The sequence below is a fragment of the Helicoverpa armigera genome, chromosome 4 (genome assembly GCF_030705265.1).
Source record: "Helicoverpa armigera isolate CAAS_96S chromosome 4, ASM3070526v1, whole genome shotgun sequence".
In the NCBI taxonomy this organism is placed as follows: domain Eukaryota; kingdom Metazoa; phylum Arthropoda; class Insecta; order Lepidoptera; family Noctuidae; genus Helicoverpa; species Helicoverpa armigera.
In genome coordinates, this window is record NC_087123.1 from 9,244,301 (window position 1) to 9,265,736 (window position 21,436).

General features: G+C 38.8%; 1 protein-coding gene across 4 annotated transcripts in view; it reads left to right on the top strand.

Annotated features, from left to right (window-relative positions):
• Window positions 1-20,395, top strand: part of LOC110374844 (rho GTPase-activating protein 100F) — a 43,615-nt gene extending 23,220 nt beyond the window's left edge. The window contains exons 2-21 of one of the 4 annotated variants that reach the window (XM_064034227.1): window positions 6,994-7,113; window positions 8,327-8,410; window positions 9,264-9,362; window positions 10,804-11,080; window positions 11,305-11,434; window positions 11,846-12,007; window positions 12,199-12,339; window positions 12,428-12,555; window positions 12,633-13,095; window positions 13,167-13,252; window positions 13,329-13,480; window positions 13,555-13,816; window positions 13,913-14,172; window positions 14,274-14,459; window positions 14,538-14,754; window positions 14,837-15,037; window positions 15,127-15,408; window positions 16,114-16,194; window positions 16,419-16,531; window positions 16,613-20,395. In XM_064034227.1, coding sequence (XP_063890297.1) covers window positions 6,994-7,113; window positions 8,327-8,410; window positions 9,264-9,362; window positions 10,804-11,080; window positions 11,305-11,434; window positions 11,846-12,007; window positions 12,199-12,339; window positions 12,428-12,555; window positions 12,633-13,095; window positions 13,167-13,252; window positions 13,329-13,480; window positions 13,555-13,816; window positions 13,913-14,172; window positions 14,274-14,459; window positions 14,538-14,754; window positions 14,837-15,037; window positions 15,127-15,408; window positions 16,114-16,194; window positions 16,419-16,531; window positions 16,613-17,209 — 4,041 coding nt within the window. In that variant the 3' untranslated portion in view covers window positions 17,210-20,395. Of the gene's footprint in view, window positions 1-6,993; window positions 7,114-8,326; window positions 8,411-9,263; window positions 9,363-10,803; window positions 11,081-11,304; window positions 11,435-11,845; window positions 12,008-12,198; window positions 12,349-12,427; window positions 12,556-12,632; window positions 13,096-13,166; window positions 13,253-13,328; window positions 13,481-13,554; window positions 13,817-13,912; window positions 14,173-14,273; window positions 14,460-14,537; window positions 14,755-14,836; window positions 15,038-15,126; window positions 15,409-16,109; window positions 16,195-16,418; window positions 16,532-16,612 lie in introns of those variants that run through there. The other 3 variants (XM_064034226.1, XM_064034228.1, XM_064034229.1) reach the window with 3 other exon arrangements.
• Window positions 20,396-21,436: the final 1,041 nt, after the last annotated feature.

The window sequence follows — 21,436 nt, forward strand, 5'->3', positions numbered from 1 at the left end:
TACTGACTTTTGTTGTCATGTAGTTGTAGGCTCAGTACACACTACACACATGTGCATAATTTGGGAATATTTAGCCTTTGAGGTAATCTTAAGTTATCGTCTTACTGGCATGTACAAACTGTGGAACTGATTTATCGAATATTGGGCGCAGATGCGTCACTTAAGTCGAGAGACACAACAAATAATCTTAATGACATCTGCAATCGTAAAAAAACGCAAATAAAATCACCCTGATTAAACCCAAACACAATGACATAATTCTCATAACTAACGACGCACACACCATGACAAAATGACAATTGTCAGTGTCACAACAAACTGCAACTACCCGCAGAGTAGATGATAAATCTGCTCGAGTAAGTCCCGACAGTTTTATTACGAGGGCCGGTGATTACAGCGCGCCACGTTTCCGCGTCGAGACATCCACTGAAAATTACTTTACGTGAAGCGTTGGAACAACTGTGTCGATGTGCACTTCATTTTGCAGTGGTCCCCAAGCACTACTACTTGTACTTGAGGTACTTTGGGCTGGTTGGCGTTTTTGAGGTTGAATGAGAATCAGTACGTACATTAACATGCAGGAAATACAATGGGAATTATAGATGCTAAGTTGGGGTATCATCATGTCCTTGACATCAGTAGGTATGTTATTTTATGGGGTACTTAAGAGCAGCTACAATTATAACAGCCAGAGAGCGTTTGTCTTGCAAAAACGTGCCATAAGGACTATTGTTAGGATCGCACAGACAGAGTCATGCAAAGAACACTTTAAAGTATTAAAAATACTAACAGTTCCAAGTTTATATATATTAACTACCTTAAGTCACTTTGCTAAGTATATTCATCAGTTTGAATCACAAGAGGAAAGAAAGATACGAGAAAGTACAAGAAGGAAAACCTTCAAGCACAAGATAGCTCCAAATTTTAATATAGCTAAGCATTGCTCCGGGTACCAAGCAGTGGAATTGTTTAATAGGCTACCAACTAATCTCAAACTATTAATTTATAGCACTAATTCATTTAAGAAGGAATTAAAGGCATTTTTGTTAGAAAAATGTTTGTACTCTGTGTCAGATTTCTTACAATTATAACTGTGTCAGGGAATTAAATTGTAACATCATTTTAACTATTAGTTGTAAGTTGTATGTTCTACACAATGTAAATGTTGTTCTGAATAAATAAATGAAATGAAAATGAAATGCATTCGCTGTAGGTATATTGAAATAATACCCCACATGTAAAAAACTCTTAAAGCAATGGAGAAGTAAAACTATGTCAGTGTACACCTCATATTCACAAAAAATAACTATTAACATGAAGCATTGAAAGTTTCTATGACATCGTGCACTTAATTTTATGTTCAAAGGCTGGCTGACGTCACAGTCTCGTGACGTCACGAGTGTTTTAAAAATATGTTATTACGTTGTCTGAGCGTTCGTCCTGAACATAATTAGATGTTGAGGCTGCCCGCTCACGTCACACTTTTTGTAGGATAGATAATGGTACAGACAGATTTTTTGAAGAATGTTTTGACTAGTTTTCTGAGGGCCTTCTTGTAGGACGTGTGAGTTACACTATTGCTTTCAGTGTGTTCTATTTTTCTCCTACAAAAAAACGGTCACCGAATATCGGACGAAAATTGATTTGTGTACCTACATGCATCTGAGTGCTTAGAACGTAGAAATATTCATATAGGACGCGTATAATTTAGAATATAAATAAAAAAATGTTTTTGAAAAACTAAAAAAACTTACCACGTAAAGCATTGAAGTTACAACTATGTCAATGTGCACTTATTTTGTGGTCAGTAAGTTGAGGCCGGCTGACGTCATCCTCTTGTCGTCACAGGCTTTTAAAAATATGTTACATGTGAGGTAAAAATATTTTTGGTACCTGAGTGCTAGAGTGCGTCGGCCATATATTTAGGTGCGCTCCAAAGCTATTTTAAGAAAAGTTACAAATAGAAATAAAGGTTGAATGAAAACTCATTTTGAGGCAGAAATAAAAATCGAATGAAATTACAGATGCTTCCAGAAGATAAATTAAATATCGTTTTAGCAATTTATGAGCTTTCATTACCAAAATGTTTGATGTTAAAAGTGAGATAATGAGGAAAGTTCAAATCTGTTAACTCAATAATTGGGTAGAAACTTCACTAATTGACTGTTCAAAAATAGAATTTTCATATAAAGCTATACTTATGCAGGTATAGAAAGTTGTACAAGCCTAACCTTTTAGATGGCATCAAAAGTTTATTTTCTGTTGGAACTCGACAGGCCACGACAGGCCTCATTTGGAGGTAGTTCGTCAAAATGATTTATTCAGAGCCCCTAGTTATCTATTTGTGGGCCTTCGAAGAAAGTTGGCGCATTGATTTAAGTCTGGGTAGCCGTGAAAGGGTCGTTTTGATATATTTTCATATATTATTACAAGTGAATATTATGTACGATGAATTTTGAGTGAAAATGGTTGAACAATATTAATATTCATGAATAGGTTTTAGTCAAATCTAAAAGTTATATATTCTATAAGCTTTTCTTTCTGCTCTTTTTTTCCATATTTGTCATTCAAAATAACTCACGCTTTGAAATATTACTTTAAACTCTTTTGACCTCGCTTTGACAGATAATAAAACAACCATCACAAATAAAAAACAAATGAAACCCCATCAAATGGCCAAGTCAACAGAACCATTAAACTAGTATCTTCAAGACCTAGATTACGAGCAAACGAGTTAAACTGCATCTAGTACTAATAAAACCTAAGATTAGATCCCGCTGCCATACTGCACGATATTGCTTCAGAACCAACACAACTCTATTATCCTTATACGGAATATTAAAACTTCTATCAAATGAAAATGAATCTTCCACCAACGGGATAAGACTTATAATCCTATAGCAAGTTCTTAGGTTCTTAAGTCGTTGTGACTTGTAGCGGTTTCTTGTAAATACATGGGGCTAGGTTCGCCGTGTAATTGGTATGCAAACATAAAAGTTAGCAGGCTCGTTTGCTGATTCTTGTGGTTTTAATCCGATCTTTTTGCTTGGTCGTCCTTTTTTCAGCTATTAGGGTAAATAATGAATTAACGGTATGTTTGTAGAATGACGCTTTATAATACATAGGTACTGTGTGTTCGGTGTTTTTTTTTCGGATCTAAATCTGTTGTTTATTTTTTTTGATCACAAAAATCCCATTTTACATTTTGGCATGTGACGGTGATTTATGGAAACGTATTTTTTTTCATTGTATTGGGTATCTCGGTATTTTCTGATGCCATGATTCATTTAAGATTGACTTCAAAAATAATAGTATCAGAAGTAAGTGGTTGTTTGTTGACTCAATATAACTCCATTCACAATTGCCGTATTTAAAGAAATGTTAACTTTACTGGTACACGTCATGTACCTGCCAACTTCTGTACACAAATGTTTATTACTTTATTCCATACAATTTGCTCCATTGTACAGAAACTTGAACAAATTGTAGCCATACAAATACATTGTCGTGTAAAGACATAAAAACACAAAGGAGTATTTTATAAAGCACCGCTACGTATTTCGTAGCTTCGTAGCGTTTCGTAGTTTCGTAGCGTCTACGGCGTAGTCATTTACATGTAGCACGGGATAAAGCTAACCACAATGTACCGATATACGGGTGCAGTGCCATCCTAGTTTCGTTTAGTATGTTCTGCTTCAAGTAATATTTTCCGATGTTAGTTTAGGAATAAACTGTGGGAATGTTTTGAGATTTTTCGAATATTGGGTTGGTTTGACTTGAACTGTGTCTTCTAGAATCAGTTTTTTTAAAATATAAATATGTCAAAAATTCTATACCATCATACAAAAATTCAACAAAGTTACCACGACTATTATACATGCAGCGATTAAAATTAAAACGTCACCCATAAACCAAAAAAAAAACGTCACTCATGTATTCCCAAATCTCTATTGTATGCTGGCATCAGGTTTTGGCACAAAGCTTTCTGCGTGTCTAGTACCGTCGTATTGTGGGATGAGTCCACTCACCCTGCGGTATTCGGGGCTTGCAACTGCAGTACACTGACCTCATGCGTACGCGAGAGGGGCGAGGGGCGGGGGGAGGAGGGGGAGCGAGGAACTAGGTCACGGCTCCACCCCACCCCGCACTCGATCGACCGCCAAAATTTTACCGTCACAAACGAAAATCAGAGGAATGACAATGATACGACTCACAAATCATTGTTCGATTCAAAGCCGAAAACTGTTTGACAACTCAGTTGAGAAGTTGGATTTGCTTTGAACAGCGTTTATGGAGTTTCGGACGATTAAATTTGAATGTTAAAGTTGGGTTATTAAGCTTTATTTTCGTAATTTATGGTTGACTTCGTTTTATTGGTCAGAAAGTGAAGTTATCATTCAGAATTTTTTGGCGGATAAAAATTTAAAGAGCACTGAAATGTGTATCTACTGATTAATTTGTCCTTCAAAATGTTTTAAATCCTATCAATTTCAAGACCAAAAATACGAATATATTAAATATTTATCAACTTAACCTTTCATTGAATGATTGCTCGTTGCATATATCATTATTGCACTACTCACAATTCATTCATCATTCATATGACGTACTACACACGACGTCACTGCACTTCATGTTTTTTTCATTCAAACTTCTATTGAAAAAGATTTATTCATGAATCGTCTGTCTGAACGATGCATGCCTTTGAGTAATTTGCTTTTTTTAAACGATTATAGCACGTAAGTAACATTTGCTGTCAAACTGAGTTTAATCTTTCACGGGTACACTTATTCATATGGTTTACTTCTAAAGCGCTTCCTAAATGTTCTTGTATTACTCACACATATTGCCAATGACACACTTAAGATAGAAGGCCATACTCTCTTACATAATATACAGTCCCTTATCTACAAAAAAACGGCGTCGAATAATCCAACAAACAATTCGCAACCTTGAGATTAAATCCTCTTTCCGAAAATCAATGAGGCAGTCTTTAACAAAACGTATAATACGCAAATACCAAACAAAATAATTTCTTTCCGTACTGTATATTTCAAACGGAAACCGTCAAGCTCCTTAATCTGTATTTATCTTTAAAATGGCTTTTCCTTGCTCCACACCGCATCGACATTCCTCGTTCACATAGGATGTGACAATATTACGTACTCCGGAACGTTGTAGGAAATAAGAATAGCGGCCATATTTGTTTGTGACGTAATAATATTTGAATGGAGAAAGGGTTCGATTCGTTCGCTCGGTATTTGGCGGGTGTTTTGAATATCGAACAGAAGTTTTTCGTGGTTGTGGTCAGGCTGTTGTGGCCAGTATTGTTTTAGAGGCATTTTTGTTTTGGGGAAATGGTTTTTAAATGCTTTGTATTGTGTATAAAAGAGATTCATTTTTATGATATCGACAATAATCAGAAACTTTTCAAAATGTAATTGGATTTTTGTAATAAGTTAAAAAGTGCAACAAAAATGACTTAGGTACTTCTTTGAAATCTATATTTTATAACGTCATATTTTCCTCTGACAAGATAATACCAACACTGTACAATACGGAGCACGTATTTAATTTCATATTAAGATGCTCAAAAGGCTTTTTCTCTGTTCCATGAACAAGAAAATCGAACACATACGATATGCTAATTAATTTCCTATCTCCCCGACAATAGGACGTGGATGGAACCTAATAAAGTATATCTATATAGTAGGTACAGTATATAATAGATGTCTGGCTATATAGACATTGTTCCGCAGCTCTCGGTGTTAGGAAATGACTGAATACTTGGAAACTTGATAAGGGATCTCATCTTACCTTCTTGATAGACTATAGGTATGTACGTAGTACTACTAGTAGCTGTGTTCAAGGATTTATCTTGTTTCTCAAAGAGGCTACAATAGTTTACCGTGTTGTTCGGCATACATTACATATCACATTGGTACACAACATGAGAAGGATGAAATGAGCTATTATAAAAATAAATGAATGATAACTTCCAAATTCAAAATGTATACAAAAATAGTAATTGAACACGAGAAACGTTCTAATTTTGTGATTCGAGTGATTCGAGTTCTAAATTCAAATCGCTGCAAAATAGCTATTGGTATTGTTTTTTTAACAAATGTAAAGACGAAGTGTATTATCATTTGTTAATAGTAATAATATTGCAGACAAACATCATCTTGTATTACAAAAAAAAATCGTTGTAACTTGTCACACTGACAAAAATAGAGGTAAAATTAAAGTTGTGTCTAGCTTAGAGTATTTTTACTTCTAGAAAAATGAGGCAATATGTGACCAAATGGTTCGCAATTTTCGCAATATGCTTCAAGTTAGTAGACTGTAATAACATAAGTAATATAGTGTCACTAACAGTCGTGTGGAAGAAAGGTATTAAGTTTTACCCAACATTTTTGAAATAAGGGTATGTATTTGATTTAATTTAAATGCATAAAAACATCAAATAGACAAATAAGAAAACTATATTCTACGATACGAAATCAGGCACACGACACATGAGTAGATATTTTTCTTCAACAATATTCAAAATATCTAAAAATTAAAAGGTTATTATTTTGGGACTCTTAAGTATTTCTTTTTCATGCTTACTTGAAACATCGTTTGATAAGTCGCTGATGTTATAGAGCAGAGAGAATGAAAAAAAAACGAAAAATGTAGGGATCGACTTCGAATTTCAAAATACGAATCTGCCGCCAAGACGAGCCAAGCAAAACGCAATGGCACCACTTAGCACTACCTACCTTTTCTCGAACCGCTTCGTCGTATTTTTGAACTTTCTTGACTTGAGTTTGGCTTCGATTTCGAATTTCAAAATACGAATCTGCCGCCAAGACGAGAACGGCACACGACACGTTTACCTTTTTCGAAGCGCTTCGTCATATTTTTGAAACTTCTTAACTTGAGCTTGGAATATGCCACATAAATATATTTTTTTACTATATTTAAGACATTCTACTTTGCTTTGTTTAGGAGAACGGGCGCGCGGCGCCGGACCTGACGGCGTCGCCTGGGCGCGCGCCGCCCGGTCCGCCGCAGCCGCCGCGCGCCAACCACGCACCACCCTGCGTGCTGCAGCCAGACTTCCGAAAGGTAAACATTATAAAACAAGTAAAATTGATCATTTCATAGATTACCTACTTGATCAATCACCAAGGCCCAAGTACCGACAGCATAGACGTCAGTTTTCTTAAAACAACTGTTCACAATGAATATTGACGTTTAATTGTCGGAGTAAACTGTTGTTTTAAGATTATCGATGAAAATGGGTCTTAAGCAAATACTCGAGTATTCGAGTCAGTCGGTTACAAAATCGAATAGTCGGCTGATCAGTCGATAGATTTGTAGGTACAATCTATTAATCGGGCGAATGCTCTGTATGGTATGTATTTGACTCAAGCTACCAATATGTATCGATTTGATCACCGAGTCGATGGGTCAATTGGCTGCTTTAAACGTTTGTGTATGACACCTCAAAATCTGACAGTGTATAATCTAAACCTGATGAATGAAACGGTCTGTTGACTAGATGTTTATAGGAACATTTAAACAAACAAGATGATGACTATATCATCAATACCTCGAAACTTACAGTCTTTTACAGCCAAGCAAATCTATGAGGTATCTCTATACACACACACAGTAAATGTGTGATACACACACACAAACATACAACTTCATAATGTTTGTGTAAGCATGATTATGGCTGTTATTACCGTAACAAATTATCCCTATCATTATTATGTAAGGTACTTATCTATTACACGCATTACATTTTATCAGTTGATAGACCAATAAGTGGAATTTATTGGCGTCTATCACTATGGATGGAGTGTGATGATCATAATAATATGAGGGGGAGCACGTGATCAAGTTTAAATTCTATTAATATCAAGAAAGTCGCATTAATACATACCTCAATGGTAACCATGCCGGACCGCCGAGCCTGAGGTCCCGGGTTCGATTCCCGGTTCGGTCGACATTTGTGTGATGAGCATGCTTGTTGGCTGTGGTCTGGATGTTACAATATGTATTTATAAATATGTGTATATGTAGTTTATCAGTTGTGTTAGCACCCATAACACAAGTTAATTAATAACTTACCATGGGGCTAACCGACCGTGTGTGAAAAGGTGTCCCGATATTAGTAAGAACGTGATTGAAGATGGGTACCCAATGAATTACAACGCCACAGCGATGTTTTTCTGTTCTTCAGATTGAAATGGCTAGCCAGCAAGAAACACCTTGTAATTTCTAAGTTAGGATTTATAAATAAGCTTGATGAAACTATTTTTCCATTACACAGGTATCAGGAGTGAGCAATGAAATATTCAGGCAGATTGAAATGGTTGAGAATGACCACGATTCGACAACTGCCGCGGCGCTCGAGGTCAGTCACTAATTATTTAATTTATTCTCTTAAGTTTCTGAATATTCAACGTAGTTAGCATATCTTTGAGAAAATGTGGACATTTTGATGTTGTACTTAATTAGAGTGAGAGGCCACTTATTTCTGTCCAGTGAATACTTGGGATTCGGAAGTTGAAATATTTAATAGATAAGAGGGTCTCGTTTTGCCATAAGTATACTGGGGCTAAGGTTAATACTTCGATAAGGTCATCTACAATACTTGATGAAGTGAAAGGCAGTAAAAATATTCTAACAATTTTACAAAATGATATCTCAGTTTGCTAATCTATTCGAGCCCATTATAAAATCGTTAACACAAAAAGTAAACTTTAGATTCCATTGCAACTATCACTTGCATCAACTTACAAGTATATTAGAAGCCTATTCCATTCTTGGGGAAATTTTATGTAACAGAATACAACACCCTACATTTGTAAAGTACGTGTAGGCACTTTTATATCAGTAAGGCTTCTCCCATTACGTCAGCGTTGCGCTGAGCATACGTCAATGTTCTAACAAATGAGTAACACGCCGTCAATGATATCAGCACACAATGAATAGGTTTGCTCAACACCTACAGATTGTAAGCAAATATTTGACGTAATAAACACGTGGTACAAAAGTATACAGAAATTGAGGGAAAGCTTACATTTTCGCACGACAAAATTATTGAAAATATGCTTATTGAATGCTACATACCCAAAAAAGTCTTGTCGAATTTTACGAAGAAAAATACGCGTAGTCTTGACATTTGTTTAGGTATTTTCGATAAGCCATTTTTCTCGCTTGAAATGAACTGTTCGTGTAAAATATATGGTTATTGTATTTTTCAGGCGGTGGAGCGACGCGGCGAGATGATCGTACGGATCCTTGAAATCAGACAAGTGGGCCGTAACAATATTGAAGCCGCCAAGAAATTCTTTTCATTACAGGTAACAACATTATCCTACTCATACTATACCTACATATAAAATATGTGAGTCTGTATGTTAGGATGCTTGTATAGAGCATATCAGCTGATCGTATTGAGCTAACACATATTGATTGCAATCGTACTTTTTAACACAGTTCACGTTTTTAACCTTAGGTGGTATGTAGTTCCCTCAGGATGCGGGTGAAACCACTGACAGAAGCTAGTTTACAATAAAATTAATAAACTGTTGATTTTTGGGCAACAACCATTTGATTGTTTGACATAAGGAACATTTCTATACTTCTAATACTGAGGTCGCTGATATGTACCTTTGTTAGGTATTGTGGCCGTATTCACTGAATGTCGACACTGTTCCATTGTACGATTCCACAATGTCGATATATTTCCACGTGGAACACGTGTAAGTTCTCTAAAGGTCAATAAGGGTACAGCCGACAGTAGAGGGAATGATATAACTAGTGGCATGATTAATGAAGCTACTCTATATAATAAAGATGATCACTATGAAGAACACAACAACGTAGGTAAGCATAAAACTAAGGTTTCTATAGAAACTGAGATGAATACGTTAACTGCATTAAGGAAACGAACTTGGTATTAGTTCTCGCTTTATGCAACAATCTTAGCCGCAACAATGCCTTTAACTCAAGCAAATGTAAGTTCGCTGAAACTCTTGGCGTCTTTTGTTAGCAAAACCAACAACAATAAATTGAAAACAAATCGTTAACCGCAATGAATACTGATCACTGCACCAACAACTATGAACATAAAGTAGAACCCGCCACGCTGTCGTGATTGGAAAATATAAAAAAGAATCCACACAGAACTCACAAATAGGTACTCCGATCATTTCCCTATTCTTTAGAGAGAGAATGGATCATAAATATTTAAAGTGGGAGAGAACAGTGATTGGAGACGGCGTTAAGGCTTCATTTTTTGAAAAACACCAGTCTTCCCAGGTAATTTTCCCGCTCCATTGACCCGAATAGTCTGCTCGTAACCTAGTACGGGACCCACTGTGAAAGAACGCTACTCTAGTGAACCCTTTTGTTCGAGTCGGGCTGGCCTAGATCGCTGGGAATGTGAACGCAATTTAGACCAGCATTGTTGGGATGTGCAGTACGGCTCATACCATAGCTATGTAATATTGTTCACTATGGATTCTGTGGTTTATTCCATTTGCGGTTTCCTTAAATTGCTGCGGTTGTGCTTTGTGCGATACAATACTATTGTTGTAAGGCGTCAGATTGATTCGGAATTTGAAGCACCTACGTGACTACCGATGTTTTTGTTGTATGATATAACTGTTTATTACTTCTTTTAACAGTTTTATTGTCATTAAAGTTTGTCACTATCAATTATAGTATACTAAGTTTCTTTGTTTACCTCCTGCCACTCTGATTATTCTAAATTATCTTCAAATACTTGTTTGTTCCCAGGACTCCCGTCACATAGTCCAACTAGTGGAAATAGTGAAGCGACCCGGCCAAACCCTGGGACTGTATATCAGGGAAGGTGACGGTGGAGCACGGACGGATGGAGTGTTTATATCCCGGATAGCATTGGAGTCTGCGGTGTACAACAGTGGCTGCCTCAAAGTGGGGGATGAGATCCTGGCAGTCAACCTGGTGGATGTTAGGAGGATGTCGCTGGATGACGTGGTTATCATCATGTCGATACCCAGGCGGCTGTTGTTGTGTACGAGGCAGAGGAAAGGTTGGTTGAGAATGTAACAAGAAAGATATTATTTCAGTAGACTTCTGGAAATCTGGACTTTCACTGAAAGCAAGGAATTGTCTGTCAGAATTAAATGAACTACTTTTGTAATATTCGTAATCTTACCTAACAAGAGACAGGCATGGCCATCTTATAGTTGATTTTCCTCCCAAACACTATCCAGTATTTTATCAAGACTTAAAAAAATACATTTACCTTCCCAGGTAAATCAGGACCCGGTTCGCCATCGATGCCGCGGTCGGAGCACAAGCCGCCGCCAGTCGTGGTGCTCAAAAGGGACTGCCGAGATGATGACGAGAGGGACAGGGATCGAGTCGACGGACTTTATTCACAGTGAGTGTTACATATATATTTACACTGATAAATCAATACACATTTTTTTCAAAATAATTAACAAAGCATAAGATCTGTAGAGTGTAGTTTGATTATGATTTTTGAGTTTATAATATGATTTATCTTCTCTAGTGATTCCTAATTGTAATTAGTAGATAGATCAATCCTGTGTATTACTTTTTTCAATATAATAATGTTTGAAGTGTTCAATGACTCCAGTTTAATAATGGAGGCATCACACCAGATCAAATGCTGAATTAATTGTCAGCTGGCCGTGGATTTCGAAAAAACTGTGAATCTGCGGCGACAATGTTTTAACATGATGTCAAAATAAACGTATGTTCAAATCAAGTCGAAAGACGTCTTGTCTTCTACTATAATGGAATTTAAAATTTGTGGTTCTTCCACCAGGCATGGCACTCTTCGGTCTGCGGGTCCCGGTGGAGGAGTAAGACCGGTCGGTGATGGAAGGGAAGAAAGAAGTCGGCTGCAGCTCGGCGCTCTCTCTCCGGATTCCACGGCATTGGATTTATATTACAATCCACGACCGCCGTCTGATCATTCTACTTGGAGGTAAATTATCATACCCATCCCATATAATATAAGTATATGACGATCAGATTCAGATTACTCTAACTTCATTTTATTTCATCCATTTTCATAAGAAAATGAAATTGCAAATTAAGATGCACCAAAGATCTATGTGTCAAGAAAATCATGTGTTTCCCTGACGTGTTTTTTACGATTTCATATTTTTTTTTTAGCTACCGTCCGCCTCCACCGGTGATCACAGAGCAGCCAAAATCTCAAGCGACGCATTTTGTACCGTACGAGCGATCCTATCCAAACACTCTGGACAGTTTGGCGGAGAAAGTGCACTCTTTCTATCCCGCTGACAGCGGAAGGTATGATAGGTACTAAAGGTTTCTTTACAATATCTTAATCCTTTCAATACTCTTTGGTCATCATCTAAAATGTTAATTCTTATTTCAGTACTCGTTTCGGAGGCCGAGTGCCGCGGTCAGGGTCAGAACAGCAGTTACCCAGAGCTGAAACGCATTCTGATTTTGGTAGACATTCCTTGCTCAGATCAAGTTTGAAGGCATCGGCTGCAACAGGAGGTAAGGATTTCTCCGCTTAGAGTTCTACTACAGAATATTATAAAGGATCATTTTTTGATTAACCCTTTTATTTACAGCATCAAGCTTAAGATACAACCAGCGATATGGTGGTGTTGGTATGCCCGGATCTGGCCTAACAGGGACTGGACTTACAGACTCTGGTCTAACTGGAACTAGTTTAGGCCCCGGGCTTCCATCTGGATTATCGACTACTGGACTCAGTGGCCTCACAGGTTCAAGCCTTGTTGGGTCAGGCTTGACGAGCTCTGGCCTAGGATCAGGATTAGGAGGAACTGGCCTGGGATCGACACTTACAGGAGCATATGGAACTACTGGGCTCGGTCTACCGTCGTACAGCAGTAAATTTGGAACAGCTAGAAGAAACCGTAGTCTGGACTATTCGTCGGATACCGAGGCTACGGCTCCTACTAGAACTCCATATTATTCAGGGCTTAGTGGGTATCGAAGTAGCACTTTGGGCAGGGATATTGGATCGAAGTTTAATTCTTTACCGAGGGATGTGAGAGGGACTGGACAGAGGTAAGTGCGTGTCCTACTTATATAATAAGATTGCCAGACAATTGATTGAATAATTACGATGTTTTAAATAGGCTGGGACTGAGTAGACGCGCGGGAAGTGTTCTTCAAGATGAGCCGGAACCTTTGTCTTCACGTTTGGATCTTCGTTCTTCCAGAGGTAAGCAAGTAACCAACAAATAACTTTCACAATATCACCATAGAACCATCCTTATCAGTGATCATTTGTTCATCAGGTCGTTTACCGTCCTCTCCTTCAGTATTCACTTCGGACGAGTATAGGGCGTGGCTATCACGTGCGCCCTCTACCAGCGCTCTCTATGAGACGCTGCGTCCACGACTTCCTACGCACTATTCAGCTGAAAATATTCACGATGCGCTCAAAAACGTAAGCAATTTTGAGTATCGATTTGTACTTTGTTTTTGATTGATGCTTTAAGTTTAAATAATGGTCATTTTCAGATGGAAAGTGGCAGCCGGTTTGGATCATCACTAGGTTTGGCAGGGCGTCGGGTGGAAAGACCGCGACACTTGCCCGCTCGTTCAGTATCTTCGCAACAATTGGGAGCCACGCAGCAACTAGGGGCAGGAGCTGGTGGTTCACCATCAGCTCGGCGAGTTCGACAACTGCTTGAGTTGGGATCTCGTTTCAACTGTCCTAACCCAAGCCCTGTTCCAACACCTGGCTCACGACATCAAAGACATCTCGATATCAATCCTAATGGTAAGAATACAGCCAGTTTATAATTTGACTGATAAATGGTTTTATTAACCCACTATGTTGATTTATGTTTACAAATGTTGTTTACTTTTTTTTCAGAGTTCTTAAAGTATAAAGTGGAAAAACCAGCTACGGGTGGTCTGTCGGCTTCGATGACCGGTCTATCACGATTGTCGGGCGGAGTATCAGGAATGCTATGGGTACATCTATTAGCTGGACGTGGTCTACGACCGTCTCCTTCAGGAGCATCACCGGGTTCCCCACCATCGGGTCCACTAGCGCCCCCGCAGCCGCCAGTCGCTCCAAGAGACTTGTATTGTGTACTGGAATGTGATCGTGTGCATAAAGCTCGCACTGTGGTAAGCATCAAGCGTATTGTACCATAAACGCGTCAGAAAAAGTGAATTTGTCTTTATTCAATCGCTCTTCATGTTGTTATATTCATGTTCTGAAATTGTAGGTCCGTACGGGAGAGCTGCAATTCGACTGGGATGAGTCATTCGAACTGGATCTGGTAGACAACAGACAGTTGGATGTATTAGTCTACTCATGGGACCCACAGCATAGGCACAAGCTCTGCTACCGTGGATCTGTCACATTGCCAGATCTGCTGTCACGTTCACCTGCTCATCAACTCGCTATTAAGGTAAATATTTGGTCTTCATTCTTCCATCAGTATTATAAAATTATGTTCAAAAAATAATAAAATGATTTATATTCTCAGATGGAACCCCGCGGAACTCTATACGTACGATTTCGGCACACGGAACCACACGATCTGTTCCGAAGACGACCCGCACCACCTCGTGGCACAGCATTATTCGGAGCCGAACTGGACACAGTTGTGGCAAGGGAGCCTCGCCCACCGCACGCTCCTCCTGTGCCATTAATTGTACGAAGATGTGTCGAAGAAATTGAAAGACGTGGACTGGATATCATAGGTACTTTACATACAATAACGGTTTTTGTATAACTCTTCCCGAAATTAACGAAATAATTCTTGATTTTACTTTCCTTTCTCAGGTCTTTATCGCCTATGCGGCTCAGCAAGTAAAAAGCGCATACTCCGAGAAGCATTCGAGCGAAACGCACGTGGAGTTGAACTGGCGCCTGATTCTGTACCAGATATCAACGTCATAACTGGTCTTCTGAAGGACTACCTAAGGGAACTGCCACAGCCATTGTTCAGTCGCTGCATGTATCAAATGACTCTTGACGCATTGGGTTAGTACTGGGGTATTTGGTGATTCATATGATCCAAACAGATTCGTTGTCCCATAATAATTCTTCTAATTATACAATTTTTGTTTCAGGCATATGTCTACCAGATGACAGAGAAGGCAATGCTCGATTGATGGCCTCAGTAGTTGAGCTACTTCCTCGAGCATCAAGAGCTACTCTTGTCTTCTTACTTGACCATTTGGCCCTTGTCGTGGCTGCCCAAGATCGTAACAAGATGTCACCACAACATCTGGCAGTGGCTCTCGCACCACCTCTCATGTTGCACTCACAGCCACCAACAGAAATGGACTATCAGAGATCTATAAATGTACTGCAATGTCTTCTGCAAATCTGGCCAGCTCCAAAGCGTTCAGGTAATGTCACCTCTAGTGTCAAAGTTTACACTACATTGAAATATTAATATGTTAGAAACAACATTCGTAATTAATTATTTACCATACTTTCTTTCTTTTTTTGGTTGGTACCATATGCTACTTCTTATTTTTTGAGGATTCCAATGCAATGTTGTTTCTTACATCTATATGCTAACTAGTAGCACAAAGCACGCACATAGACCCACTAGCATACTCCAAGAATTCCCAAAACAACACAACTAGACAACACCCACTCCGCACGAAGCTACTTTCACCTATTGCTGTTCTCATATCATTTTCGTACATTTCGGGCCATGATAAGGGCTGGGAAACTTAAATAACCTTTAGGGTGAAATAAATTCATGGCAAAAAGTTTATATTTAAGCTATGGGGTTGAGTGTAAGACATGATACAAAAAAATACTAGCGTCTAGATTTGAAGGGCAATACCTAATAATGAAAAGTTATTGACTTAAATCATTTATTAAGGCAAAGTCCTAAAGTTCGCACTAAAAGCTGGGGTATATTTGACTAAGATGCCGTTTACCCTAGCCATGGTCCAGTCTACATTAGGACATTCTTAGATCTCCCCTTCCTTCTTCTGCATGCTCTTTCTAGTCAATCTATACTATACTTATACACTAGACAAGAACACTGAATGTCTAAAACCTAAGCGGTCCCTTAACGCATGTATGTTTGTAGACAGTTCGGCGCGGCGAGTCAGTAACCGGGCCGCGTGGAAACAGAGTCAGTGCGTCGCCAGCGGCCTCACTCACACTCCCCCAAGGTACTATCTACCTTCTCACTCTAGCACAAACCTAAAGAATAATGCTATAAAAAATACAATTTAGCATTTCAATAAACAAACTTCTTTTCTCAATAAATCCACTTTCCGTTTTCATTACCACAATTTTGTCGTCTTCTTTTCAACATTTTTATCTTCTTGAGTCATGAGCCGTTATACGCTTACGTTGTTCCGGATAGGTATTGTTGAAGGTGTTTTGTTGGCAGGCCGAGTTCCGCCCTCAGTCAGTCCATATCGGCCTCAAGCGGCAGCATCAGCAGCATCTCCGCCGCCAGCTCTCTCGGGTCGGCCCGCGCCAGACCGCTCGCCGCCCGCACATGTAAGTACCTATCGAAATAGACTTAAAGAAGTTAAGTTATCTCGAGTACTGTGACTAAAATCTTATTGAATTTGTTTACAGGTTCTCTCATCAGTCAGGGCCGGCCAATATCGTCCGCAGTCGCCGCTCAGAGGCCCTCTGCCCGCTCCACCTCGGTCCCGTCAGGTGACAGTATCCTCTCCCGGTTCACCCAGCAGTAGCTCCGGGAGCCACAGCCCAGCGGACACAATTAAACATGGAGGATCTGTTTCCTCCATTCTGAGGCAACCGGAGCGAGCCGCATCCCCGCGGTCTTCGCCACGGTCCTCACCACGCGCGTCACCCAGAGCCTCCCCGCGAGACTCCCCGCGGACTAGCACGCCGCGAGAGAACAGGGAGCACGCGTCGCGCGAGTCGTCGCGGGAACACACGCCGCGGGAGCACTCTCGCGAGCACACGCCTCGCGACTCGTCGCGCGAGCACACGCCGCGGGACGGGCCGCGCGAGGGGGGGTCGCGCGAGTCGCCGCGCTCGGTGATCCCGGGCACGTCGGCGGGGCTGGCGGTGACGCTGAACTCGCCGGGGCGCGGCGGCCTGAGCCCGCGCTACAGCTCCACCAACCCGTTCCTGCAGCAGTACGACGCGGAGGAGGAGGCCGAGGCGTGGCGCGCCGCCGACATATTCTCCTCGCACGCATAGTGCTCGTAGCGAATTGAGATTTTCTAGTCAATTTTTTTAATCGAATCGAAAGAGTGCTACGATTCCGCTGTATATTATGTTGTTTATTCGACGAGCGTGGTGCGCGTTCGTGTAATGTTTGTTATATATAGAGCGAGTTACGATGTATATTACTGTGAGAATGTATACATGCTGAGGCGCGAGGTGACACGCCTCGCCGGCCGCCGGCGTCCCGCCCCGTAGCCACTATAGTGTTTATCGTATTGTATTGTACATTGTATATAATAAACGTATATGTAGGTACGCTCCAATTTTGTACCGTTCGGGTGGGACCGCGGCGGGCGGCCCGCGGCGCTACACACATCATCCCACATATCAGAGACTTGTGTACGGAATCGAAACGATTGTACCCCAATGTCCAAGAAATTGGTAAACAGAATCAATAAACAAATCAGTTTCCACAAATGAGACTAACGGAGAAAATTTAAAAACTGTCAATGTAGCAATATTAGTGTATCGACGACGCACACAAGTCAGTAGCTCGAGTAGGGAGAGTGTATCATAGATCAGACGTGCGGACTGTCTTGAGACTGAGACCATATCAGAGTAGCTCGTAGACTCGAAGGCATTCCGTCGTAGAACGAGCGATTACGTGGCATATTGGAAAACTCTAGCAAACGCAATGCTGTTGTGAATGTTAAACTACTATTCGAATAATCCCGTTCTTTATTAAAGTAATAAATATAAAACATATATTAATTAAATATAGTGTTAGTAAAGCATTTTTACGAGTCGCTAATTCTATGAAGGACTGGAATTTATCCGTTTGGATCGGTCGCATTCTCAAGATCAGAGGCGCTGTGTTCGAAGTTTGGGTGATGAGGGCGGTCAAATGAATCTATTATAAAAATAATAATTTGAAAAATGAACGTTTGCATTCGAAATTCGAAAACATAGCCTCAGTTCTTTTATCTAGCGTCTGCTAGACATATAAGAGTGGGAGAAATCGACCAATGACAGCACTGATCCTACTTTCACTGCCATGATTGGTCCATTTATAATAGAAAGCATAATAATTATATTATACACTTGTTTATATGTCTGTCGGAGGCTACACGGTTACTTATTACTTTTGAGCGACACTTCAAGACGAAATTTTGTTATTAAATATTAAACTGTTTATAAATAGCATTGCACAAATAACACGACTGATATGGGACACAAAATGTTTTTGATACTTTTTACTTTTTGTACCTGTTCCTCGTTTGTAATAATGGATAATATGGCTTCGTTGGAGAACCTCGCCTTTGCTGTACCTCTATAAATTTAAATAAATCAGTGTTGGTGCGCGAATTCCCTTTATTCTCATTCATTATGTTCACGTTTCGCAGGGCCTCTGACGCATTTGATCGTAAACTTTGCTATAAAGGAATTCGTGTACGAATAATACTAACATTATCTTGTATGAAGGCTGAATATCGATGACAATATGTAGCGATAACTTGAACCGATCGTGATGATTGTATTAATCGAGCGGTCGCCTTCATGAAGATCATGCACTTCGGTTCGTATCGCCGGACACTCAATGTTTTAGATGTTATTTATATACGTGTGAAATTATTTCTATTGCAAAATATATAAATATTAGAGAATAGAGGGGTTTTAAACACTCAATTTAGATAAATGGGGATGATCACAGTGATCATATTGATCAGCTACGTGTTTAGAGTAGTACAATCATAAGTTCTTTGTTCGGTGGAAGAACCTTATATAAATATTTTGATGATATTTGAGTCTTTTCTGATGTCCTTTTGGTCTGAAGGACGAAAATCTAGTTGTGACTGTTATCACGATAGCTGTCCGGCGATGGGAACCGAGACCATCCATTCACTGCGCCTCACTCGATCTAGTAAAATTATGAGCTTAACAAAATTCGTTTTAAAATATTCACATGTAATCATAAGACATTATAATCGACAGTAGGTCTATCGCCTATTATTATGTAATACTTTAGAGTTTGATACAATTGATCATGACTTGTATTGTTCACATTTAATCATGACTAAGGCGTAGTGTTTGGATGTATATAGCTGTACGGGTGTTTACATGGCCGATGTTTTGTCATAACAGTTACTGGCTGTCACTTACATTGCACAGTAAGACAAAGAAGTTTATAAATAGAATTTAAAGAAAAGAAAAATAAAACCAATCAACCTAACAGTTTGAATCGATTTGAAAATAGAAGCTAAAGTGACAGTAGGTACGATATTAAAACGTTAGTGATGTGAGCACGCTCTAAATGTTGTGAGTGGCTTGAAGTGTCGCTCGACAGTCCGTAGCCAGCCGCGATGGCGGTAGTGTGTAGTGACTACGGCGCACAGCTTCAGTTGGCTTCAATGGGGCAATAATTCTGAGAGATTACACTTAGGTTCCGACATGTTACGCCTAGGTCAGAAACACAACTAGGTCCCGAAACTAACACCTAGGTACCAATGAATACATTGTAATACAGTTATTACATGTCTTTGTAATTTTAGCACTTGTTAGAATCCATCTATATATAAATTAATTTATTGAAAATAAAACTTATTATACACGATTAGAGTTACATATTCATTGACTTGGTATCTGCCCGCCCATGTATCTTGTATATTCTAACAATTAAAAGTTTAACTAGATATATTCCAAATTAAATGAATATAACGATTTAATTGATAGATGCGATATATTTTAAATGTAGATAAACAATTTCTTAACAGATTCGATATTTGTTTGTTGATATATACACGGTGATAGAGTTTTTATATGCAAACTGATTAATGAATTTATAAGCAAAGTATAAACTTCTTTTACGAGACTTATTTAAAGAAGTGACTATAATTTGGCCTACGTACAAACTCTATACGACTACCTATAACTTTAACATTTAGAATATCGTGATTTTTCTATATCTATTCTATAGATCTTGTCTATTGTTAGATTTTACGATGTTACAGTGTAAAGAGATGGCCAAGTGTTACTCTCTCAAAGTTGGTGCCGCTGTTCGTTTGTGTTGCGGGGCTGTGGTCCCCCTGATACTATCAGTATTTCGACAATTTGGTAAAGAGTAGCGTTACATACGTGAACTTAATATTAAAGAGTAAACGCTGCCCGTATCTGTACCGGGCGGCTGGAACACACACGAAAATAAATAATACGACGTTAAAATCGTTTTATTTTTGGACCCCGAAATATTGACATCAAGAAAGTATATACTCATTCATCATCTGTGTAGCGATTGTCCGTCTGACAAAACTGACTGTATTAAAATAACAACATACCTATATGTTAAGGTTTCTTGCTCGTTCTGAAATATAATAAAATACATATTCTGAAAGGAGAGTCCTTACAAGCGTGGTTGCCTGAAAGCTACCTACGACGATTTATGTATTTTATACCATATTATATTCTGCCATAAATCGTCGCTCAAACACTAGATTTCAAAACGCTCAAAAATGGCTCAAATGGCTCAATATATTTTGTGCCTTCAAACGTAACCAAGACAAGCAAATATAGAGGTACTTATTTAGTTAGTTCTAAAACAAAAGACGAACCTAAATTATACTATATGTGCTTATTAAATTCTTTGACGTATATGAGTAATTCATACTTAGACACTTGTTTTTTTTTTTTTTAAATAACTACGATGGAATTAAGTGAACAAGGAGAATCTACAGATCAGCTTCTAATGCAACATAACACAGATCATATGGTATAGTATGTATTATGTAAATAGTAAGTATCACGAACTGAGGAACAACGATAAAATAAAAGACAAAAGTAAATGATATATTTTTAAAACTTATAGCCGGAAGAAGTACCTATGTATGTAAAGTCGTCAATTGAACTAATTACGGCCAGAGCTCTCCTACAAGTTAGTGTTAGAGTACTATCAATAGATGGCGTTTTTTTGGGAAAATTATTTGGACTTGGCTATAAACGTTTTAGTTGCCTACATTAATGCAATGCTCTTAATTAACTCTGCAAGGGCTTATATAACTCTTTTATTGGTACGCGCATCCAGACTTCTTTTAAATACCTAGAAAAAAGTCTGTATTTTTTATACTGATACACAGATCATCTCTTTTCATCAGATTGACCGTAGCTTATCATATAAGGCGACTAAAACATTCCAACCTTGAATACTTCATTAAATAAAATAAAGTTCTGAAGACTTTACTAGGATAATTCTTTTAAGCTAATTTCATT